The sequence below is a fragment of the Salvelinus sp. IW2-2015 genome, linkage group LG18 (assembly GCF_002910315.2).
Source record: "Salvelinus sp. IW2-2015 linkage group LG18, ASM291031v2, whole genome shotgun sequence".
NCBI classification, from domain to species: domain Eukaryota; kingdom Metazoa; phylum Chordata; class Actinopteri; order Salmoniformes; family Salmonidae; genus Salvelinus; species Salvelinus sp. IW2-2015.
The window spans coordinates 28,358,153-28,384,069 of NC_036858.1; the positions used below are offsets into that span (position 1 = coordinate 28,358,153).

General features: G+C 43.5%; 1 protein-coding gene and 1 long non-coding RNA gene across 4 annotated transcripts in view; one reads left to right on the top strand and one right to left on the bottom strand.

Annotated features, from left to right (window-relative positions):
- LOC111977737 (TATA-binding protein-associated factor 172) overlaps window positions 1-13,848 on the bottom strand; it is a 63,387-nt gene extending 49,539 nt beyond the window's left edge. Inside the window, exons 1-18 of the mRNA XM_024007313.2 lie at window positions 13,429-13,848; window positions 10,922-11,045; window positions 10,168-10,282; window positions 9,457-9,597; window positions 6,510-6,718; window positions 5,320-5,453; window positions 4,923-5,052; window positions 4,666-4,734; window positions 4,424-4,513; window positions 4,073-4,168; window positions 3,693-3,869; window positions 3,380-3,520; window positions 2,572-2,696; window positions 2,137-2,257; window positions 1,750-1,854; window positions 1,528-1,677; window positions 1,057-1,202; window positions 610-784 (exon numbers count right to left, since the gene is read on the bottom strand). Coding sequence (XP_023863081.1) covers window positions 610-784; window positions 1,057-1,202; window positions 1,528-1,677; window positions 1,750-1,854; window positions 2,137-2,257; window positions 2,572-2,696; window positions 3,380-3,520; window positions 3,693-3,869; window positions 4,073-4,168; window positions 4,424-4,513; window positions 4,666-4,734; window positions 4,923-5,052; window positions 5,320-5,453; window positions 6,510-6,718; window positions 9,457-9,597; window positions 10,168-10,282; window positions 10,922-11,045; window positions 13,429-13,442 — 2,262 coding nt within the window. The 5' untranslated portion in view covers window positions 13,443-13,848. The remainder of the gene's footprint in view (window positions 1-609; window positions 785-1,056; window positions 1,203-1,527; window positions 1,678-1,749; window positions 1,855-2,136; window positions 2,258-2,571; window positions 2,697-3,379; window positions 3,521-3,692; window positions 3,870-4,072; window positions 4,169-4,423; window positions 4,514-4,665; window positions 4,735-4,922; window positions 5,053-5,319; window positions 5,454-6,509; window positions 6,719-9,456; window positions 9,598-10,167; window positions 10,283-10,921; window positions 11,046-13,428) is intronic.
- Window positions 13,849-21,623: 7,775 nt separating this feature from the next.
- Window positions 21,624-24,194, top strand: LOC111978405 (uncharacterized). 3 transcript variants are annotated; one of them, XR_002879162.2, is made up of 5 exons: window positions 21,624-22,553; window positions 22,813-23,145; window positions 23,265-23,448; window positions 23,558-23,633; window positions 23,711-24,194. It is a non-coding gene; the product is annotated as an uncharacterized lncRNA (long non-coding RNA). The 3 variants fall into 3 exon arrangements; XR_002879161.2 differs by having other exon boundaries at window positions 21,649-23,145; XR_002879163.2 differs by having other exon boundaries at window positions 21,654-23,145; window positions 23,326-23,448.
- Window positions 24,195-25,917: the final 1,723 nt, after the last annotated feature.

Here is a 25,917-nt window from a genome sequence, read left to right on the forward strand (position 1 = left end):
CTTGTGGAGGTCTACAATTTTTTGTCTACAAATTTTTCTTGGCTGATTTATTTAGATTTTCCCATGATGTCAAGCTAAGAGGTACTGAGTTTGAAGGTAGGCGTTGAAATACATCCACAGGTACACCTCCAATTGACTCAAATGATGTCAATTAGCTTATCAGAAGCTTCTAAAGCCATGAAAGTTTTGGGAAGCTGTTTAAAGCAGTCAACTTAGTGTATGTAAACTTCTGACCCACTGGAATTGTGATACAGTGAATTATAAGTGAAATAATAGTCTGTAAACAATTGTTGGAAAAATGACTTGTGTCATGCCCAAAGTAGATGTCCTAAACAACTTGCCAAAAAGTTTGTTAACAAGAAATTTGTGGAGTGGTTGAAAAACAAGTTTTACTGACTCAAACCTAGGCGTATGTAAACTTCCGACTTCAACTTTACACACACCTTCAGATGTCGGCTCAAGCAGAAGTGACTAAATCGGCCTACACGGGAAGTTTACACGAGTTTGTTTGAATCCCGGCCATAAAGGCCTTTCTGAAATAAATCCTGGCAGCATTATGGTGAACTCCTATCCAAACAGAACAATTACAAAAACAGACTCAGGTTCTACCTTCTGCACAGCAGCCCACTCACAGAGGACCAGGGCCACAGCGATGCGCTGCAGGGCAGACTTGGAGTTGAGGTGGAAGAGGAGCAGCTGGCCCAGCGACTCAGCCGGTCGGATGTCCTGTGAGGATGAGTTGACCTGCGGGTCGCACATACACCGACACAAGGCCCCCAACAGTCTGAATAGAAAAATAGATTGTTAGGCATTCATAGTAACTTAGTGCAAATGTTGTAACTGGATTTGTCGCAATTCCACCATCGTTTCTTTTTTTCTTGTCTTTTGTCAAGAGAACACAAGTTTCAGTTTGTATGGCTGCAGAAACCATACAGTGCTGCGTTGGGTTTTTAAATCTTTGTCTCTCAGGATCCAACAATAGCGTCAACTCAGTTTTTCGTCAATATCGCAAGGGATCAAAATTAGATGCAGAATAATAGAAAGAGAGGGACTAACTTTGCAGCCATGAGGCGAGCCCGTGTCACCACATAGTCCCGCGTAATTGGGTCCTCGGTCACAGTTTCCGCCCCAGCGATATACTCCTGAACAGTCTCCTTCACCTGAACCAAGGCTCCCTGGCGAGGCTTACCTCCGGCCTTCTCCTGTCAAATCAGAGAACACATGCGTCAAAGCCTGGGAAGTGGTCAGTAGGCACGAAACGGAAAATAACTGTCCGGAAGAGACTAGTAGCATCTGAGGTTGTCCAATAAGAAACACATTTGTTTTCCATTGCAAAACATTTAACAAAAATGTAAGTGGCCTAATGAGCCTGACCTTAGACAACTGGATCACTGCATCATACCAGAGAAAATACATTAACCTATCCCATAAAGAAGCCCTGTGTAACATTAGTACAAGGACACTTGAGAATACAACAACCTGTAACTGATGTAACGGTCAGTCCTAACTGAGTAACCACCCTCTCACCTTGCAGCGAGCCTTGACTTCCAGCAGCATGTTGATGTCTATGGGGATGTGAGAGGCTTGCATCATCAGGCAGAGCCAGGCGCCCATCCAGGGACAGCTGGCTGCCACCACGTACTGCTGAGGGGCCTGGCGCAGCAGCTCTGTCCACACCTACAAGACATGCGCTTATTAAAAACATCAGCCAGGATATATGACCTCCTGGATAGAGCGTGTGTGACAAACCTTTTGAATGAGGTCCAGGATCTCCTGATTGCTCTCCAGGATGCAAGACTGGAAGATGTGTCGGAGCATGTCTTGCAGGACCTGGTTGAGCCATAGCGCGCAGCTCTGCAACGCCACAAAACAGACTTCAGTGATGAAATTAGCGAAATTGTATAAACAGTTGTAGTCATAGTTTAGCATTTCAAATCACTGGCCCAATCTCAAATGGACTCCTACTTGTTGAAATCTGAGAGGATTTGATTGGTATAAGCAATATGGTGAAACTTTCCCCTAGCCCATCAGGGGGGGGCAAGGCGGAGCTATTACCTTATGCTTACACCTATCCAATCCTCTCAGATCTAGACTAGTGCATAAGGCTCTATTGGCATCTTTCCCTTACAAACCCACCTGGTCAGCTTTGGATAGTAAGGTAAAGAGGGTCTCTAATGCGGCTCGCCTGACTGATGATATGGTGTGTCTAAGGAATGGCCAGACCCGAGGGACAAGGACCGTTAGGGACTGCTGCATGCTGGAGGGACAAAATATAAAATTGTTGGGCCTGTTAACCCTTGCACAAGTTGTCTTGCATGTACTATGACCCCAAAAAACAAGTACAACTTTCTACACTGCCATGTTCTTAAACAAAAGAACCCAGAAATATAAAATGTTTTAAAAATCACTGGTGAGAACTTTGCACAGCCATAGACTTTCCAAGACAATTGTTCTTTAAAACAACTACTGTTAGAGTAACATTTTGAACTATAGAGCTTCATTGGAATTCCCCTTCGAGATGAAGTGGGAGAAGAGGTTACAGCCGTACAGAAAGGGAGAGGAGACACTCACCTGCACTGTCGGACCTGGGGGTAGGTGAGCAGCGAGGACAGTAGGGTCATGATGCTGTTTGTGGAGGCCGTCAGGTCATCCAGCTCCAGGAGAGCATCCCACAGGGTGTTCACTATGAACGGGACCTGAGCAACACAAAGACACAGCGGTCAGAAGTAACACAACGGAGAAAAATGCTACAGTTAGCGCGGTAATGAAAAAAATATTTCTGCAAATGAACTACCTGGGCTGTGTTCATGTTTTCCTTTGCATTTTCTAATCAGCATTTACTGGACAAGCCCAGGTAGCCATATGGTGCTTACTGAACACAACCCTACTATGAAGTAGTATATGTAGGAATATTTTGAAGATAAATACACAACGCAGAGGACAAAAAGTCCAGAGTAATAACGATCAATGTAAAGTATTTTTTCTGTCTTAGGGAATTAATGAGCAATGGGAGGTATTTGTCTTCTGAAATAGGATACTTGCCATTGGCCCAGTTTAATTGGTCAACCACAGGCTAGGGCATGGTTATAAAACTACATCCTGTATCTTTGTTCTGTGGAGAGAATCACTGAGGACAGGGGAGCATGAACATCTACATCACTGCATGATTTGTTCTCTTTGAATAAACCCATTTTCCTCCCCGATTTGCTTTGAGGTCTGTTTTATTGAAGAATAACATCAACTGCTAACATACACAACGCCAAGAAGGTAAGCCATGAGATGGATATGACTAGGTGAGGGGTGAGGTTGGAGAAAGGCTGAAGGGCAGATAAGGTGACCAGAWGTGGAGAGGGACCGTGGTGAGATGCTCCCGTCTGACCTTGTTGGGGAGTAGCTGTACAAAGCCGTCCACCACAGGGATGAGGGCCGCGGCTGCCACCGCTCTGACGTCATCATCCAGGTCCTGCAGCCCCTCTGTGATGGCAGGGAGCACCCGCGGAAGCATAGCGGAGATCAGGTCCTGAGTGGGAGAAAGAGGGGGCAAAAGAAAAGAGCGAGAGAAAAAGTTATAGAAAGACATTGAGTCCCGTCTAGAAAACACGTGTTTTACTGACTTAAAGTGGATCACACACATCATGCATAGTGGGCATCAGATGCAAGCAAACAGGACAGGAGCAGGTGGTTGTTGGTACCTTTCGGACAGCCAGGGCATACTTGATGCCCAGAAGACCTCCGTGCCGGACCTCCCACTGGTCCTCCGTCAGCAGCTTCAGCAAGATGTCTACAGTCATGGCAACGCCGCTGTCATTCATGTGGCGCAAGGCCACACCCAGTGTCTGGGCACAAGTCTCTCTGACCGGAGCCACCACCTGACCAGAAAGGAGAGAAAGACTGCATGTTAGACATACAGCAACGCCTGACTCATAAGCGCCCGTAAGTAGGGTAGCAAAATTCTGTAAACTGGCATTTTAGAAAGTTGTCAGAATTTTCCAACATTACCCCAGAGAGCATAAATAACATTAAATGTAATTCAGCCATCCCACTCAATAGCATGGTATGCTACAAGACACACCTCATCAGAGACAAAGTCTCCAAAACGGTCCAGAGCAAAGACACAGAGCAGCCTGATAACCACGTCCTCCAGCCACTCCTGGTGCTGCCGCGCCATCTGGGAAAGGTCAAAGGTCAGCCATCTATTGTGGTCATATCTATTAGAGATAAATTGAACTATTCATGTTTGGAGGTTGCATAGAGCAGGGTTCCCCCAAACTAGGTCCTGCCCCCGCCGCCGGACACAGCCGATTCAAATAACCAACTCATTATCAAGCTTTGATTATTTCAATCCACTGTGTAGTGCTAGGGTAAAACTCAAAAAAGTGCACCGGGGGGGCGGGGGCTAGCACAGAGGAGTCAGATACAGTACCTGTTCTGCAGTGCATTCCACCAGCTTCCCACCTCCAGCACCTTGAGACTTGAGGATCTCCCTGAGGCCTGTGCCTGCACCGTGACGAATCTGGACACACAATCAGAGCACTCGTAGCTTCACAGATCAGTCTACATGCTGCCTGTTATGTGTTATACAATGGATACAATGGACAACTACATAAGGAGTTGTAGGATTACAGGTGACGTGAACAGGTCTGCTAGGACTCGGAAGGTCATTACCTCCCATGAGGGGTTGAAGAGGTCGTTACAGAGCTCTTCACAGAAGCTCTCCAGGGGCCACTCCTGGGTCTGGAAATAAAGCCCAAGACGAATCAGAACTGTTCAACGTTTGGACAAAGACACTGATTTTATAGGAGTTCAACTATACSGTCTCTTTCTCCAGACGCCTAGTCAATTGATTCTCAAGTTCTGCGTAAAATGGTTTACATTGATTGTATTCTTTATAAGAGCTTTATCGTTGGTGACCCATTTCTTACCTCGTCTAAGAGGCTGGAGTTGTCTGGAACAGTATCGATTAAGACTTTATGCTCCATTGCCGGTTGATCGATGACTACGTTGGTAGTTTTCCTGCGCTTCTCCTCGGGCTCCCCATCAAAACTGTCATTACTACAGAAATAAGAATGGAAATCAAATCACAGATCAATAATCTCAGGTCAACCAATTCAGAAAGACCCATCTCCTACATTATACAATGCCGATGGAAACCAAAGACAGAAAGACCTGGGTTATGTTCATTAGAGCAAACAGCCATCTGTACTTGTCCAATAAGAAATGCTCATTTACACCTTCCACTCAGTTTCAAAAATATTTGTTCAGTTTGGTGCCCAATGAACACAACCCTGTCTAAAAAGCTTTGGAAGAAATAGGACATACCTTCTCTCGTTGGGATCCATGTCTTTGGATCGCTGCTTGGCCACTAGCTTGGCCATCCTCTTAGCCTTGTTCTTCTGTCGGTTGCTCATGCCTGGTCGAAACTCTGAGTCTATTATCTCTGCCGCCTGCATGGGCTGAAAATGGAACAATAACCATTGAACATTAGTCTCTAGTGATTGAACAAAACAATTGCAAACTTATTTTTCAGACAAAGTAATAAGCTACAGACATCTTAAGATGGGAGTCATTCATTTCTCTGACCACAGAGACTGTTCCTCAGACAGGGAGCATAATGTGGTGTTTTCTTCACATCCTAAAGTGAAGACAGCACATGCACCCTGAAAGGGGCAGGTCAGATAAGTGGGGTTGACCAGGAACTCTGCCATCTTGGCTTTGCATCTGGTCTAGTTGATCATTAGGATAGACACAGAAATATTTATTTACACATCACACCACCCCTAGGTTTCCTGCACACCAACTCAGATGGAAAGCTTGCTTTCTGCAATTTATCTGATGTTTTTCCCCCCAGACTATAGCCGCGTCTGAAAACGTTACTAGCGGTCACGTCCTTGCTTCCTCCGTCCTCGTTTCCGCAATGCCTTCCTCAATTTTCTGAGGGACCTTTAGCCTCTCCCCCAATGAGCTTTGAGAGGCATTGAGGAAACAAGGACGGCGGAAGCAATGATTTGACAGCTAGTAACATTTTCAAACAGTCTGAGCCAAAGCATGTCAGGACCTACTCCAAGGTCTTCTTACCAGACATCCCAATCATGGTTGGACAAGTTACAGCATGCCTCCTCGGTCCAGGTAAGCATAGCCACGTTGACTGAAGGGTCCAAAATATACCTGGCAAAGTTTTGAGGTGCTGAAAGAAACGCCAAGCTTCTAAGCCCAGCCTCACACCCTGTCTGCCACAGTTGTGACCAGATTAACCCAGACTTAGAAAGGATAGTAGCCTGCACTTGATGCTACCTGGGTGGAGTTCAGTAGGCTTTGAAATGGAGGGATTACCTGGACTTATCCAATAAGAAATACACTTGTTTTTGTTGTAAAATGTTATAGATTTTTCGTAGCATGGCCTAATGAACACAACCCTCAGTATTAAGCTTCGTAGGATGCTGTTCAAAATTTAACGGAATTACTGACTCAATAACAGCGTAAAGGAAATGGAGGTAGTGTGACTGACTCACCACGTGGTTGTGGGAGCTGGAGCAGGGTCCAGAGCCCTTCCCTCCCTGTCCCTTAGGGCCAATGGGCGTGGAGATGTACTGGGTGTCCAGGTCCTCATCATTGAACAGCTCCATCGTGTCCATGCCGATTGCGGCACCTATGTCCAGTCCCAGCTTCCTCTGCAGCAGCTTCCTCTGGCGGGTGAGACGCTCCTTAGGGTCCACTTCACCTGGCATGAGAGAGCAAAGAGATGGGGTATGAAGCTTGTAGAAAACACCAACTACGGAAAAACAAAAAGTATGTAGAGAATACATGGACACATATGGCTGGTTTCCTGAACACAGATTAAGCCTCTAGTCCTGGAGATTTTTTTTCCCCTCAATGCAGAATCTCCATTGAATGTGCATTTTAGTACAGGACTAATATGCACATCCCTGAAACCATCCAACTTTGATGGGGGCCACAAAATCTGAAATTCTACACATTTTGCCATGGGGCAGAAATACATTTGTAGTTTCTAATATGATAGCTGACCACTAAACAAACTAAGCGATTTCAAATAGTTTTTAGCTGACGTGGGTTAATTGACTATCAGTGACTGGCTTTAGAGAAACTGCTGATGCACAACCACGTTTCGAAATTGCACCTCGTGTGTTCTACTATTCTAACAGAAAGTTGAGACCACGACTGATCAAAGGGCCTTCAAAAAGGGGGGCAGTTTGCCTCCAGTTGCCCATCTCTGCCTTAGGGTATAAATATAGGCGTCATTCTGTATGTTTCTATGGTTACGGGAAATAAGTAGGGAGGTATACTGGCAGGTAAGGAAGTGAACTACAGATCAGGCTGTTGATTCACAGCAGAGTTCAGGTAAACTGTACTTTCACAGCCACAAAACATCAAAGAGAGCCATGAAAGTCACTCTGGACTAATGTAGCAAAGCACTAAAACATGAGCCGTCCCAAAACATCTTGACCAGATGAAATACAGTCAGAGTGATGACTACAGGATGTTGGGGGAACACAGCCAAGATAAGTCACCACTATAAAGTTGAGAGAGAGGACAAAAAAAAAGGTAGAAGACATTTGAATTAAAATTGTATTCAAACTTGTCACATGGATCATAACATTGTCATGGAAAAGCAAACGAGAGAATACAGATCCAATAGTCTAAAGGAAAATAATATGGGCCCTGGTTCAAAAATAGTGACTTTATAGGGACTACAGTGCATGGTGCCATTTGGGACCCAGCCATGGTCTGAACTGTGGTCACTGACACCAAGGGCCAGGCACTGCGAGTGAGATTCAGAATGCAGATGCAACAAATAAATCCTGACACCCTACAGCAGGCATAGTCATTGCGCTTCTCGAGAGACGAGTCTCTCTAACTTCATTGGCAGCTCGCGGCAATCTGAATTAATGAGTTTCTCAGCTGAACGCGCCACTTACTCATGTAACCACTGTTCTATGAAGTAACATTGGATATCCGCTATAGCGGCTGGAGCAAACAGACCGGTAACAGAGGTTTCTAGCTCATAACGAAATGGTTTTCCTACATATTTGGCTCTAGCTTTTGAACGGTTGGAGCTATCAGCGACTACGACCCCATGCCTGAAAGCGAAGACTCTGGAACACATGACATGTTTCCATCTATAACAAGCTGTGCAGGACACTTTAGAAGGCAGAGTGACAGATCTAAACAGAATGATATAATAAATGTATTCTCTACAGAAGATCATACAAAGATAGTTTGTGTCCCGAGCAAACAAACTTCTTGGTCCACCAGCCACTGTGGCGGGTAAATGCAAAAATCTACCAGCCACTTAGATTTTGTAAGAAGTAATGACATATATATATATATATATAGGTGAATTTCATTTAATTTTTGTGACCAGTCTTAACCCCCCCCCCAAAAAAAATCAGATGAGCCAAAAATGTTCAGTTGCCACTAAGGGCGGGAGGTCAATGGTAACGGGGCCACTCAAGTCATGTTAAGTGTGGAGTCTGAGATTTTAGATCTGACTAGTAGCAGACAATATTTATTCGGTATCAGTTGAAACTAACATTGAAAAACAAGACCTTCAACAAAATATAACTATGAAAAATGAATATAAGCAGTGCACAAAGCGCCCCAGGCCAGGCAGTGTTGCTCCCCGAGATGGGATATAGATGTATTTCCTTGTGCGATTAGCAGCTATGAAACAAATGGCAAAAATAGTTTGAACAGCTAATGCAGCATTTCTGCTATAAAATCACAACTCGTACATGTGCGCATACTTGACTTAACTTGATTTTTATTTGCAAATGCAAAGCTTACACTGCAGAACCCTGCAAATTGACCACCCGCCTACATGGCTGGTGAAAGACATTACGGTGTCAGCATGCTTAAGTTCGGCTAGCCGAACGAGTGTCCTCGCATTCTCCCTTAAGACCTTCACTTGGAAAAACTAGAAAAGAAGCAGCAATAGTTCTGTTTGTCTATTTTGAGACGCCGTAGCCAGTATACACTTCCTCAAAAGTCAGAATTAATCTAAGAAAATTGAATGACAGATTTGAGTTGACGTTTTTGCCAAAGAGATCTTAGTCGTGCAATTTTACATTAACTAAGTGGTTTGGTGCAGTATTTTGCAATGAAAGAAATTAGTATGAAAATGAGTTCTCTCGTTGAATGCCAAAGACATTCCGTCACACCAAAACATACTTCCTTCAGACTGAAATTTGGCATTACCTGATTTGACATATCTGTGCTATTATAAAGCCATATAAAAAGATTAGAACAATTGCCCAGTGAGGTTGTTTCACAAAAGAGCACGAAAACAGCCTAGCAATGTGGTCACATACTAGATTCTTCCATAACATTCCTTTAACTTGATAACAGACAAACCAACCTATTAGGAGCCTCTTATTACTGAGCACAGGTGTTCGTAGGACGAGTTAAGAGTAAAACATATTTTTTAAAACAGATGTATACCAGACTTGTCATCCTCGACCTCAAACTCAGCGCCGGCAGAACCGAGTAGAGAAGCACCATGTTTGAGGAGGCGGGAGATGTCGAAACGGTAGAAACTCAAACGGTCAGAGTAGGAGTCCTCCGGGTCCTCCGCACATGACTCTGGAAGAGACAAGCATCCCCACAGCACCGTAAGTTACAACATCAATCAAAAGTGAAAGTTATCTTACATTCAGAATGGGAACCATACTTTGCTGTTGAGTGGGAAATATTAGGTCAGGAAAAAGCTAAACCCGCACACTGCACTTGCCGGTATCACCCGTTTATTTAAGCTTGCATGTCACCCTCCCAGCCTTCGTCAGAGCTTTGTATAATGAGCGGTTGATTGCTGATGAAAATGTTAAGTGTTTCTTTTCAATGTTAGAACATAAGCCTTCACACATACACACAACTCATCACCTATTGTCAATGGTTACTTCAGAGCAGCTCTGACATCAGTTGTATAACACCTAGAGCAAACATTTGCCAGTGTGTTCACACATACCTACTCAAACCGATTCCTGGTGGCGAAAACAAAGCTGGAGGCAATGTCACAGGTTCCACAAAGGCCATTTAAAATGCTAATCGTGTGAGTAAGGGAACGTTAAGGCTTTATTTGTTTCCTACCGTCAGGAGTGTAACAAAACAGTGGCACTTGGCTGTGAATAACGTGGCAGGTTAAGGTTGGTTCACCTTCTTTGGGCTTGGGTGATGGGTTCCACTCTGGGATATTCTTCACAATGGCCTCCACTGCTTGACCCGCAGCGATACGCGTGTCCCAGTTTGGACTTCTCAGGTATGTCAAAACCTGTAGGTTATGGGTGAGCAAGAAAACACAGGAGTCGTAGGATGTAACACGTGTCAGATCAGATGGTGGGAACTTATGCACTACACCAGATCAAACAGTCCACTTGTTTAATAAATCACCTCAACATGCCGAGGAAACGAAGACAGCGGGCTATTCAGCAGTCTATGACCTTTATGGGCCTCCATTTAGATTTTTTCCAGACTAGGTAAAGAAGGGTTTGACAATCTGTATGGGTGGTTACATTTACATTTAAGTCATTTAGCAGACGCTCTTATCCAGAGCGACTTACAAATTGGAAAGTTCATACATATTCATCCTGGTCCCCCCGTGGGGAATGAACCCACAACCTTGGCGTTGCAAGCGCCATGCTCTACCAACTGAGCCACACGGGACCAGTTGGTAAAAGTATGGATGCCCTTGTGGCTACACTACAAGCAAGGAGGTAGGGAGCTGACAACAGTGTGGACTCCCTGGATCATATTCATTTGCACATAATGTAGCAAAATGAAGAAAAAACTAACATTTCAGACAAGTTCAAGTAGTCCCTCCCTATTTCAGTCTATTCTTCCTTTTGGTGCCCAGTGAATACGACCGTGGTGTAGACCCAACTGTGGCACTCATGAAGAAGAGGAGACTTACCTTCGACAACAGGTTGTTGAGCTCATGTGGGTGGAGTTTGACCACATCTCCCAGCTGTTGAGCAGCAGCCTTCCTCGTCACCGGAGTAGTTCCAGTGTCAAGCAGGATAAAAAGACGATCAAGCCTGGAAGACGAGAGTGGGAGAAAAAAGTAGATACGAAAATATACTATGCATGCATTGAGCTCCATTGCATATGAGAGAAGAGACTTGAGAAGCTGCATTAGTTTAACATTATACTTCCAAATGTAACAGAACAACGAACTCCATGGAGCATTGTATTACTCCGGTCTTGTCGACAGTATCCTAAGTGGGAACTTAAACTTCCTAGAGTATACCGTGCGCGAGATAAGAGTATTGAACACAACTCTGCTAAAAAAAGAAAGAAAAAAGATTCTGTGCTGTGGCAGCATGCCCAGCCACTCAGTAAAACAAATCCAACATCTCTTGGCTACCCATTAATACAGTTCTAATTGAGGTACATCTTGTTTGGATTAGGAACAGTTTAGAAAAAAATATATATTTTACCCTTTGAGCATTCAAATGATCCAGGTGGAAATGTTTTGATTTGTTATTGTACTACCAACTAGGTAATTTGATATCAAAATATAAATCGGATGTTCAGATACAAAGCGCATATCATTGAAATTCAAGATCCAGAAGTTGTCTGGAGCCTGGCTAATAGTCAATGGATCATTGCATCCAGGTAGCCTTCAAGTCACGTTTATGGATACAGTCACCGGACAGTTTATTAGGTACACCACCCAGTTCACAAAAATTGATCAATCCTACAGACAGTGAGTCATGTGAATGTTAGAATGGGCAAAACGAGTGACCGAAGCAACTGAGCATGGTATGATTGTCGGTGCCAGGCGTGCCAGATCCAGTGTCTCAGAAATGGTTGGCCTCCTGGACAGTGTCAATGATTTACAGAGAATGGTGCGACAAACAAAACATCCAACAGTACAACAGTGGTGTGCAGATCGGTATCTCAGAGCGCACAACTTGTTGATCCTTGTCACAAATGGGCTATTGCAGCAGACAACCACACCAGGTTCCACTCCTATCAGCTAAAAGCAATAAGGGGCTCCAGTGGGCAGGCAATCACCAACACTGGACAATTGAGTGAAAAAATATTGCCTGGAACATGACAGCAAGTTCTGTTTTCTTGAGTTGTCATTGCAGTCCAGAGACCTCAAACCACATAGAGCATCTTTGGGATGAGATGGAGCTGGCTGTGTGCAGCATGAATGTACCGTGTCCAATCTGTAGCAACTACGTGATGCCATCGCGTCAGCATGGACCAATCAAACTTTATTTATAAAGGCCTTTTTAAATCAGCTGATGTCACAAAGTGCTGTACAGAAACCCAGCCTAAAACACCAAACAGCAAGCAATGCATGTGTAGAAGCACGATAGCTAGGAAAAACTCCCTAGAAAGGCCGGAACCAAGGAAGAAACCAAGAGAGGAACCAGGCTCTGAGCGGTGTCCAGTCCTCTTCTGGCTGTGGAACGTCTCTGAAGAATTCAGGCCGTTGTGTAGGGGGGGGGGACACTGCCAATTGAGTGTATGGCCTATATAGCATGCATGTATTAAGGCTGCAGGGGCTAACCAGAGCCAAATCCCCCACTAATGCATTAGCTGAAGGCTTCAAATATGCATCCTCTTGCAAACCCGAACAACTGAATGCCATCAACTAAAATGTGTCTTCCGCATTTAACCCAACCCCTCTGAAGGTGTTGGGGCTGCCTTAATCGACATCCAGCCCGGGAAACAATGGGTTAACTGCCTTGCTCAGGGGTAGAACGACAGATTTCTACCGTGTCAGAGCTCGGGGATTCGATCCAGCAACCTTTCGGGTTACTGGCCCAACGCTCTAACCACTASGCTACCTGCCACATGAGATTAAGATCAGAAACCATTGTTTTAGAGCAAACTCATTTACACATGCTGGATATGACACGCGTGAAACAAACCACCCTACAATAATCATACGTTTGGGAAAGTAATCTCATCAAAATAAATCTCTGGATGAAACATGAGCGATAATCTAATTCACAAGATGACATACTGGCACGTTCGCAAGCAGATGGCACATCAAGTATCAGCTAAAAGGTAACATGTCTTTAAGACCATATTATCATGATCAATTGCATGTGACAGGTCTGCTGGCAACTAAATAAATGTATCTACTTAACGTTAGCTAAATTAGGAATTTCTGTCGTTTTTGTAACTAGTAACTCAGTAGTAAACTGCCTGGCTAAACTTGCTATATAACTTAGGTAGTTAAAACTGTTGTTTGGCTAGAACTAACGTTACCTAGTTGAAAAACGCATGCCATGAACCCAAGCGCGGTTGGCCTGATATCGTGAACCACCACCGGCCGTTGTGTGTTAGGCTAGCTAGCCATCAACACCATGCCATTGCTTGTTCATGCTAACAAGCTAGATAACTAGTGGCTAAGTTAATATTGGCTATATAGTAAAATACATAGTTAGGGAATCTCACCTTGAAACGGCCATGACGATTAATTTAATGTGTAAATGTGCTCTTTTGTGATCCGTATTGAACAGGAGCGATCATTTATTTAAAGTTATCCGCTTTACTTGACGCTAATCCAAAGCGCTAGCTAGCCTAGCAAGGGAGGCCGCTAGTGCGTCTCCTCTCACAGCTCACCACCCGAAACCTGTCGAAATGAGTTCATCAAATCAGGTCTTCAAAGTAGGTCCCTCTTGTCTCTTCAATAATTTCTTCCTCAGAAAAATGTAATTTATTAAACTTATATCACCCTAAACCTGGTATTAACCTTCTGAACTACTCCCAGATAAGTACTTTAATCTAATAAGATTTAAAGAGTAATTTTTGTGTTCGCTAAAGGGAACCCAGGAGGCTGATTTTATATGAGGAGCCATCTTGCATTTATTCCTTCCTCCATAGCAGGCGCCAGCTGATTGGTTACAAGTCATTTCAGCGACCAATCGAAAAGCACATTAAAGAGGAAGTGCACAAAGCAGAAAAAAAAAGAAAAAAAATCCTCGCAAGAATTACTTGTTTCCCCTTTTTAATTGACAAAAGCCCTCCCACGCGCCTGTCATTCAACAGAGAACCTTTACCAACAGTGCCTGTTCAACCTCAGGAGGCTGAAGAAATTAGTCTTGGCCCCTAAAATCATGACAAACTTTTAGATGCACAGTTGAGAGCATCCTTTCGGGCTGTATCATCGCCTGGTATGGCAACTGAAATGCCCACAACCGCAGTGCTCTCCAGAGGGTGGTGTGGTCTGCCCAACAAATCACAGGTGGCAAACTACCTGCCTTCCAGGACACCTACAGCACCCGATGTCACAGGAATGCCAAAATGATCTTCAAGCACATCAACCACCCGAACCACGGCCTGTTCACTGTTATCCAGAAGGCGAGGTAAGTACAAAGTTGGGACCGAGAGACTGAAAAATAGCTTCTATCTCAAGGCCATCAGACTGTTTAATAGCCATCACTAGCAGGCTTCCACCCAGTTAGGCAACCCTGTACCTCAGAGGCTGCTGCACTATATACATAGACTTGGAATCACTGGCCACTTTAATAATGGAACACTAGTCACTTTAATAATGTTTACATACTGCTTTACTCATCTCATATGTATATACTGTATTCTATTCTACTGTATTTTTGTCAATGCCACTCCGACATTGCTCAATCTAATATTTATATATTTATATATTCCTTTCTTTTACTTTTAGATTTGTGTGTTTTGTTATTAATCGTTTTTAGATACTACTGCACTGGTGGAGCTAGGAACACAAGCAATTCGCTACACCCGCACTCACATCTGCTAAATATGTGTATGTGACCAATAACATTTGATTTGATTTGGAAAGGTACAGTATGTTACTCACTCTATGAAACCAACCTGTTGCAACTCTAACCTCATGGTGATAAAATAAATAATACAGTTAATGTAACTGTCCATCAAAGCTTCATCACTAATAAAGTCTTTAAAACTTTTCTGGTGAGTCACAAAGTCGCATCTTTCAAAAAAATGGTCTAGCACAAATGTATTCATTTTTGAAGTGTCCAGCTGCTAAATTTGTACATTTCACAAAAATTATTATTTCAGCAAGCAGCCACCAGCTGTCATAGCTGAGTTTCAGCATCAGGAGCTGACCAGTGCTGAAACTGTCAGTGCCAGGCTCATGCAATGAGGATACTGTTTATTTAGCGCACACTATCTGGTCTGGCAATAGATAGCCATAGCTAGCTAACACAGTGGAGCAGTGAAATTATGGCGAAGTGGAATTATGGGGAAGAAATCTCAGACTTTTGTTGGGTATAGTATAGAATCAGCTGCTATCTAGCAACAGCGAGGGAGCTGTCTGAAGAAAACCCTATCAAGTTCTAGCTAGCTAGCATTATGCATTTGGCAGGAACCTAACTAGCAAACTAGCTAGCTATACTGAGACAAATATGATAACTAGCTAGCTAACTAACCCCTTTCATCTGTGTTGAGAGTCTAGCTAGCTACTTATTTTCCTGCAATGTAACCATGATTGTATTACTGGTATTTTGTCAGAGTTTGTTTAAGTGTTCGTTCTAGTTTGTTTTAGTTTGGCCACCATGGTGACTTGGCGGCCAGGTCTCACTAGAAGAGGTTAGTGGGTATTTAACTGAATTTAAGAAATGCCTATCTCATTTTTGCTCAAATTCAAGGTGACGCTTGAGGAAATAGGCTGTAGCTTGGCACTAGTGAAACACTTCTGGATGACACATCCATCTGGCATTTGTTTTGAGGATTGCTAAAGAGAATAAGGAAAAGCTTCAACTTCAAGATGGAGTACACATCCAAGAATGGGGTATTGGCATTTGGCATACTGCTTTAAAAAAATAATTTTCAGTAGCGAATTGTGCATTTGATTGTTGTTGTTGTTGTTGTGTGTCTGTTTACTGACTCCGCTTGTTGACCAAATTTGAGAGTGATACCACAGCACCCTCATATCAGGCTCATCTGAAGTCAAGAAATAGCTAGACTCATGCTCCAGGAATACAAGGCGAGATATCTAGTTGTGGTTAGAGTCAGTCTATCAATCCTCAATAGACGCTATAATCATGATATGTGAACAGGCTGGTCTTGTCATTCTTCTTATGTTTCCTCGTCTAGTGAAAAACTCTTCAATGTAAAATCAAGAGAAGTGAGAATAAAAGAACCTCAGAAAATTGCTGATGAGCAGGTAGGGAAAATACAGGTCTTGTCATTTTTGCATTATGGCTCCCAAGTGGCGCATTTCAGTGCTAGAGGCGTCACTACAGACCCTGGTTTCGAATCTAGGCTGTATCACAACCGGCCATGATTGGGAGTCCCATAGGGCGGCGCACAATTGGCACAGCGTCGTCCAGGTTTGGCCGGGGTAGGCCGTCATTGTAAATAAGAATTTGTTAAATAAAAACAATAAAAATTTACAGACATTACTGACCACCGTATTGTGTCTGGCTTTCATTGTTTGGTTGTACTATTGATTTGCTACAGACTAACTTAAATGAGAGTGCATTTCTCTTATCTGGACTGCCTTTGTTGCTTTTCTCTTTGAAGTCATGCTCAAAGGAAGAAGCCTATCTCTTCTTCTGCCATAAATTTGATGAGTTGGAGAAGAATGAACCTACCACTGATACACTCTCACAACAACTAACCCAACAATAATGAAGAATATGCATTTGGTGGAAATTGTACAAAGATGGCTGTGATATTATACATCCATATATGTATTAAAAATTATATATATATATATATATATATATATTTTTTTTTAATAAATTTTATCCAATTTTCTCCCCAATTTTCGTGGTATCCAATCGCTAGTAATTACTATCTTGTCTCATCGCTACAACTCCCGTACGGGCTCGGGYGAGACGAAGGTCGAAAGCKATGCGTCCTCCGAAGCACAACCCAACCAAGCCGCACTGCTTCTTAACACAGCGCGCCTCCAACCCGGAAGCCAGCCGCACCAATGTGTCGGAGGAAACACCGTGTACCTGGCCCCCTTGGTTAGCGCGCACTGCGCCCGGCCCGCCACAGGAGTCGCTGGAGCGCGATGAGACAAGGATATCCCTACCGGCCTAACCCGGACGACGCTATGCCAATTGTGCGTCGCCCCACGGACCTCCCGGTTGCGGCCGGCTGCGACAGAGCCTGGGCGAGAACCCAGAGACTCTGGTGGCGCAGCTAGCACTGCGAAGCAGTGCCCTAGACCACTGCGCCACCCGGGAGGCTAAAAATTATATTTTACCTAAAGTTGAAGTCGGAAGTTTAAATTCACCTTAGCCAAATACATTTAAACTCAGGTTTTCACAATTTCTGACATTTTATCCTAGTAAAAATGCCCAGTCTTAGGTCAGTTAGGATCACCAGTTTATTTTAAGAATGTGAAATGTCAGAATAATAGTAGAGAATGATTTATTTCAGATGTTATTTCTTTCATCACATTCCTAGTGGGTCAGACGTTTACATACACTCAATTAGTATTTGGTAGCATTGCCTTTATATTGTTTAACTTGGGTCAAACGTTTCGGGTAGCCTTCCACAAGCTTCCCACAATAAGTTGGGTGAATTTTGGCCCATTCCTCTTGACAGAGCTGGTGTAACTGAGTCAGGTTTGTAGGCCTCCTTGCTCGCACATGCTTTTTCAGTTCTGCCCACACATTTTCTGTAGGGTTGAGGTCAGGGCTTTGTGATGGCCACTCCAATACCTTGACTGTGTTGTCCTTAAGCCATTTTACCACAACTTTGGAAGTATGCTTGGGGTCATTGTCCATTTGGAAGACCCATTTGCAACCAAGCTTTAACTTCCTGACTGATGTCTTGAGATGTTGCTTCAATATATCCACATAATTTTCTTCCCTCATGATGCCATCTATTTTGTGAAGTGCACCAGTCCCTCCTGCAGCAAAGCACCCCCACAACATGATGCTGCCACCCCTGTGCTTCACGGTTGGGATGGAGTTCTTCGGGCTTGCAAGCCTCTCCCCTTTTCTTCCAAACATAACGATGGTCATTATGGCCAAACAGTTCTATTTTTGTTTCATCAGACCAGAGGACATTTCTCCAAAAAGTACGATCTTTGTCCCCATGTGCAGTTGCAAACCGTAGTCTGGCTTTTTTATGGCGGTTTTGGAGCAGTGCCTTCTTCCTTGCTGAGTGGCCTTTCAGGTTATGTCGATATAGAACTCTTTTTACCTGTGGATATAGATACTTTTGTACCTATTTCCTCCAGCATCTTCACAAGGTCCTTTGCTGTTGTTCTGGGATTGATTTGCACTTTTCGCACCAAAGTTCATTCATCTCTAGGATACAGAGGATACCTGAGTGGTATGATGGCTGCGTGGTCCCATGGTGTTTATACTTGCATACTACTGTTTGTACAGATGAACGTGGTATCTTCAGGCGTTTGGAAATTACTCCCAAGGATGAACCAGACTTGTGGAGGTCTACAATTTTTTTCTGAGGTCTTGTCTGATTTCTTTTGATTTTCCCATGATGTCAAGCAAAGAGGCACTGAGTTTGAAGGTAGGCCATGAAATACATCCACAGGTACACCTCCAATTGACTCCAATGATGTCAATTAGCCTATCAGAAGCTTCTAAAGCCAGGACATAATTTTCTGGAATTTTCCAAGCTGTTTAAAGGCACAGTCAATTAGTGTATGTAAACTTCTGACCCACTGGAATTGGTATACAGTGAATTATAAGTGAAATAATCTGTCTGTAAACAATTGTTGGAAAAATGACTTCTGTCATGCAGAAAGTAGATGTCCCAACCGACTTTCCAAAATGATATTTTGTTAACAAGAAATTTGTGGAGTGGTTGAAAAACAGGTTTTAATGACTCCAACCTAAGTGTATGTAAACTTCTGAGTTCAACTGTATGTTCACTACCGTTCAAAAGTTTAGGGTCACTTATAAATGTCCTTGTTTTCCATGAAAACATACATGAAATGAGTTGCAAAATGGATAGGAAATATAGTCAAGATGTTGACAAGGTTATAAATAATGATTTTTAATTGAAATAATAATTTTGTCCTTCAAACTTTGCTTTCGTCAAAGAATCCTCCATTTGCAGCAATTACAGCCTTGCAGACCTTTGGCATTCTAGTTGTCAATTTGTTGAGGTAATCTAAAGAGATTTCACCCCATGCTTCCTGAAGCACCTGCCACAAGTTGGATTGGCTTGATGGGCACTTCTTACGTACCATACGGTCAAGCTGCTCCCACAACAGCTCAATAGGGTTGAGATCCGGTGACTGTGCTGGCCACTTCATTATAGACAGAATACCAGCTGACTGCTTCCTCCCTAAATAGTTATTGCATAGTTTGGAGCTGTGCTTTGGGTCATTGTCCTGTTGTAGGAGGAAATTGGCTCCAATTAAGCGCCGTCCACAGGGCATGGCGTTGCAAAATGGAGTGAAAGCCTTCCTTCTTCAAGATCCCTTATACCCTGTAAAAATCTCCCACTTTACCACCACCAAAGCACCCCCAGACCATCACATTGCCTCCAACATGCTTGACAGATGGAATCAGGCACTCCTCCAACGTCTTTTCATTTTTTCTGCGTCTCACGAATGTTCTTCTTTGTGATCCGAACAACTCAAACTTAGATTAATCTGTCCATAACACTTTTTTCCAAACTTCCTCTGTCCAGTGTCTGTGTTCTTTTGCCCATCTTAAACTTTTATTTTTATTGGCCAGCCTCAGATATGGCTTTTTCTTTGCAACTCTACCTCCTAGAAGGCCAGCATCCCGGAGTCGTCTCTTCACTGTTGACGTTGAGACTGGTGTTTTGCAGGTACTTTAATGAAGCTGCCAGTTGAGGACTTGTGAGGCGTCTGTTTCTCAAACTAGACACTCTAATGTACTTGTCCTCTTGCTCTGTTATGTATAGGAGCCTCCCACTCCTCTTTCTACTCTGGTTAGAACCAATTTGTGTTTGTGGGGGGGGGGGTCTGTTACCTTATGAATTGAAGGCTTTTCTTTAGGCTGACTTGCAATAGAAACCCTAACCATGTTACATTACCTGTAGACCCATGGCCAGCGGTCCCAATGCGAGTAGGCTTGAATGGATCAGGGACCTTCAGTTTGACCCCAACTACCCTGCTAACACGAAACTCACAGAACTCATTAGGGTGAGTGGTAACACTGTACTCAGAACATACACTTGTATTCTATCAAAATAAACCCAACGCTGTGTTGTTGATACAAAACACTCAGTAGTTGCTATGGATTCGAATCAGGAAACAGCTAGATTGCTGAAACATGAAAGCTTGCCCAGAACACTTGGTTTGAAGTGGAAGTTTGAAGTGAGCATTTCATATTGTTTGACCAATAGCAGGCCTGTGAGCAGAGAGACAGAGCCACGGGTCACTTCCACCTGCATGCCCTGGAGGAGCAGTTTGACTTCACCACAGAGGAGCAGCTGGAGAAGTCCAGACACTTTGGTCTTCTGCACTTGTGGAGCACTCATGCTGTGGATGTCAGCCCCTCAAACCCCATCCCTCTCCACAACCGAGACATCACTGAACCCATGTTTGCTGTAATGCCCTTCTCATTATTAGTCTTGTTCCAGATTAGTTTGTGCTGTCTTGCCAATTCCTACAGCATGGTCATTGTCATGCAAATGTTTGGCTATACAGCACAAACAGATCTGGGACCAGACGGCTTCATCAAATGAAATGTTTTTTGTCACATGCGCCGAATGCAACAGGTGTAGACCTTACCGTGAAATGCTTACTTACACGCCCTTAACCAACGATGCAGTTTTAGGAGAAAAAAAAGTGTTGAAGTATTTACTAAAATAAACTGAAGAAAAAAAATAAGAAAAAAAAATAAGAAAAAAAATAACAATAACAATAAAATAACAGTTGCGAGGCTATATACAGGGATACTGCTACAGAGTCAATGTGCGGGGGCACCGGTTAGTTGAGATAATTGAGGTAATATGTACATGTAGTTATCCCTATAGGAATTGGCCAGCCTCGTTCCTATATTCTGCAATGTTTTGGCTTGGTTTCAGAAATAGTTTCATAGATAGTTGCATACAGGTACATACTTTACTCTCTTCCTGCAATAATCTTGTGAGATAAATTTTGAACAAAAGTGGACTTTTGTTGCTTTGTTGTTACTCATGATTACAGTGCATCCCCAAATTCAACTGCAGTTATTCTGCAATTACTGCGTCCAAAATACAACAGTTGACTGCAGTTACTGCACTTTTAAAATTGCAATCTTTTTTTCTAACGGTGCTGCTGCAATGGGTGCTAATGCAAAAGCACAGCCAAAGAGCTGCTTCACAGATAGAACAATGAGACAGATATTTCACCAGATGTATATGGTAGCGAGAGGAAGCCCAGTGGCCAGTGTTGTGCCGAAAATCTCCCCCCTGCCAGAATTCCCCCCCAGCTCTTCACTCTGTTGTCAGTTTAGCCTACTTTTCACTGATCTTAGTAGCAGAAAGAAAGTTTTCGGTTTGGCTTTTTGTTTCAAGTGTATGTGGCTGTTCTAGCTTGTATGGCGCCCGCCCCGCCTGCACCCGGGGACGCCCCCGGCAAGATGCCGCCCTGAGCGGCTGCCCATGTCGCCCGTACTTAAATCCGCTGATGATTTTGTATTCGTCTATAAATAAATCTCTCTGACAAAATTCGTCATCTCTCCTATGTCTTATTCGACTAGTTTTTTTTAAAGTGTAAGAATAATAATTTTGCCATAGTTGTTTTGAAATGTTTATTGCTTGCCAACATTTTACTCCCTCTATGTTTAATATAACACACACACATTTATTATTAATTTCGGTTGCCTATCCTGACGTGAAGTTTGTTCTATAGAAAGTATTTGGCTCTGATGTTTGCCACGTAAAGTCTTTGACTCTAGCCAGAAATTATGGAAATTAGAAGGGGTGGAGAATTCTGGCAGGGGAGAGATTTTTGGCACAACACCGGCAGTGGGAGAAGATGGAAGAGGTGGATTTTGGCCGACATTCTGCTAATTTACTCATCGATGAAACATTTTATTTCAAAATAGTTTTCTGTTCCCAAAACTACAATCTGTTACGAACAGAGTGGACAAAGTTTTGTAGACTTTACCCTTTGCCAATGAAAAAAAAAAAGGAGTGCAAAGGCGAATTGAGTTATTGCACACGCGCACTTTACAGAGTAGGCATTCCACAACGGAACTATGCAAATGCATGGTAACCTCTTGTTAGCTCGTGCTTGGCTCTGCCCACTATGGCTCATTTGTTTCCCTTTGAAACGACAGGCTGTGGTCTATGTTGGTCTAGTTCTAAAAATCTTTGTCTGCTTCTTCTTTAAATTGAAAGGTGCATACACCACCACCTACTGGAGTTGCCCTACCAACTAACTCTACACCCATTAAAACATCACCAATATTCCACTAATGGCCCCATCTGATCCTAGACTAGGCCGGCAGGGTCCGTGTACCTTCTAGACAATGGCTACCCTACATTAACCAGGATGACTAATAGTGATTCACCACTCGTTATCTGTTTTCTTTTATTTCAAGTTGATCGAAATTGACAGAAAGCTACCTTTTTTGTTTTCCGTTTTTCGCTTCAGATATCGGAAAACAAGCACTGTCAAGGTAGGCGGGAAAGGAGAGGGTGCGTTTTGATTTTGTTCCTAGTGTAGTTAACATAAGCTAACGTTACCGTTAGGGCAGCTAGCTAACCACACAGTCTCAAGTGAGTGTAATTTGTGTTTGTGGCTAGACAAGCTAGCTAGCTAACGTTATTGCCTAGCTACAAATTCACTGTTCTATGAAGTTTGTGTTCTTAGTTGTGTTTGATTTGACCGTCTATTATTGACCATGTGTGGTTAATGTATGGTCTATATATGATCAGAGGGATATGGGGTGGAGAGGACATCCCAGCCACTTGACAGTGTTGGCATTGTTACTTCCTACCTGACGGGTAAGTGGACATCACTTCTACTTGTGATGTCATATCCTGTTAAGGTACGTTGCCAGCGAGTGCAGGTGGACTCTCCCCTCAACATGAAGCTCCTGCTGCTCTCGCCCCAAATACACACATACACAGGTACACACACACACTATTAAGAGTGTTCCCCTATTTACATGTGTGTGTGTTGGGTATCAGGTGAGGGATGATAAGCCAGTGTTTGAGAAGAGGTGTCTGGTGTGGGAGGACATGCAGATTCCCTCAAAGTTCCTGAAGGTGACATATTAGTCTTTCCCTCAAGCCATCCGTTACCCCCTACTCTCACCCTAGCCCCTTACTCTTAAACCACTAACCCCTAAATTTCCAACATGACCTGACTTGTGTGTATGTTATAGGAGGAGTTGAAGGCGGAGTATGCATAGTACTGCAGCAACACTCAGGTCTATCTGTCTTCAGAGGGATCTAGGGTGCAGACAGCAGATGGRGGTGGAGGTGTTTGGGGTGGAGAGGACAGTGGATTCAGTTGGAGGACATCCCAGCCACTTGGCAGTGTTGGCACTGCTACTTCCTACCTGACGGGTAAGAGGTCACTCTCCTTAAACAATCAATAAATCAAGCAAATGTAATTTACATACAAGACACCAGTGCTCCATTTCTCTCTTTGTCGTCATATCCTGTTCCTGTTTAGGCACCTGGCCACCCGAGTGCAGGTGGGCTCTCTGTCAACATGAGGCTCTTACTGGTCCTACCCCAAGTACACACAGGTACACACATACACAGGTACACACACACAAACCACTAACCCCTAAGTTTCCAACATGACCTGACATGTGTGTTACAGGAGTTGAAGGTGGAGCATGCCTTGTACCAGCGGCAGCACCCAGAGCTCCAAGCCATGATGGGTCGACGACTTGCAGTTCCTGCTACTACGAAAACTGAGCGAGGTCATCATGTTCGCCCGCAAGGAGTTCTTTGCCTCCTGCCAAACCCCGGGTGGCACCCTCAACACCTCCTCACCCTGAGGACACACATTGTGGCTGCGTCTGTGTCTCAATAGTCTAGTAGCTTTCTTTGACTGGCACTTTAGAGGACAATACTATTCTGGTTAGCACTTGTCACCAGTATGTACAGAGGCCCTCAAGATCTAGAGTATTGATAAAATACAAATGCTTTTATGGATGTTTTTTATTTTGTGATAATGTTTTTACTGTCTTGTTTGTATGAGGTACACTGAAACAAATTCCTAATCAACTCTGTTGATATGGCAATCGCAAGAGGCCCAGTTATGTCAGTTATTGTGAATGAAAATAAAATGTATCATTTCATGTCTTGTATGTTTCCCATGCTTAATTTCTGTTGAGTAATTCCAGTAACTGCTACTTTGTTTTGGCTCTAATCTGATCAACTGATAATTTTTTAAAAGAATAAAGTTAAAAATAAAATGATGCTTGTCTGACTCAACAAGTAATGCTATTGTTTGTATTAAACAAATTGTTCCGGAGTTCCAAATTAAGCAGCAGCAGCTGAAAAGATGAGCTCCTACAAATATTGAAATTTAAATGTTTTTTTAGAGTAAAGTACATTGAAAAAAAATCAAAAGAAAACTGCAAACTGAATAGGAGACCAAACAAGCAGCAAACAAAGAAGAAAGGCTTTTGAAAAAGTAACAATTTTTCATAAAATTATACCGTTTTCTTAGCTAGCTAAGTTGTTTACCTGTTGCTAGGCAGTTGCTAGGGACATTCCTGAAAAAGAAGCTAGCTAGCTAACAAGGAGTGTCTAGTTGGCAGAAGAGAAGAAGGGACAAAGAAGGGACAAAGTGGGACAAAATAAGGACAGAATAAAAGGGAAAGGGGACATTAAGGTGAAGCAGTCCTCTAAAGACACAAAAGACAATAATACAAGAAACAACACTTCTATTGCCTCTCCCTCTACGATACGCACTTCCGGTTTGGTTTGGAGCGAGTAGTTGCATTCCGCTTTGCTCCACAGGTAGTATTACAGGTAGTATTACATTTCATTTCATTACAGTACAACAGTTTGATTTGTTTGATCTTAGCTGGCTACATAGCCGTCTTTGTATCCAAGATAATTGTGTAGTCTAGAGTAATTGTCGAGGTTACCTAGCCAGTTAGAGTTACCTAGCCAGCTACACTTTCAAACAAAGTCAACAACGCAGCCACTGCTAGCTAGCCTATTTCACCAGCCAGCAGTACTATATCATTTTAGTCAATAAGATTTTTTGCAACGTAAGCTTAACTTTCTGAACATTCGAGACGTGTAGTCCACTTGTCATTCCAATCTCCTTTGCATTAGCGTAGCCTCTTCTGTAGCCTGTCAACTATGTGTCTGTCTATCCCTGTTCTCTCCTCTCTGCACAGACCATACAAACGCTTCACACCGCGTGGCCGCTGCTACTCTAACCTGGTGGTCCCAGCGCGCACGACCCACGTGGAGTTCCAGGTCTCAGGCAGCCTCTGGAACTGCCGATCTGCGGCCAACAAGGCAGAGTTCATCTCAGCCTATGCTTCCCTCCAGTCCCTCGACTTCTTGGCACTGACGGAAACATGGATTACCACTGATAACACTGCTACTCCTACTGCTCTCTCCTCGTCTGCCCACGTGTTCTCGCACACCCCGAGAGCTTCTGGTCAGCGGGGTGGTGGCACTGGATCCTCATCTCTCCCAAGTGGACATTCTCTCTTTCTCCCTGACCCATCTGTCTATCGCCTCCTTTGAATTCCATGCTGTCACAGTTACCAGCCCTTTCAAGCTTAACATCCTTATCATTTATCGCCCTCCAGGTTCCCTTGGAGGAGTTCATCAATGAGCTTGACGCCCTGATAAGTTCCTTTCCTGAGGATGGCTCACCTCTCACAGTTCTGGTGACTTTAACCTCCCCACGTCTACCTTTGACTCATTCCTCTCTGCCTCCTTCTTTCCACTCCTCTCCTCTTTTGACCTCACCCTCTCACCTTCCCCCCTACTCACAAGGCAGGCAATACGCTTGACCTCATCTTTACTAGATGCTGTTCTTCCACTAATCTC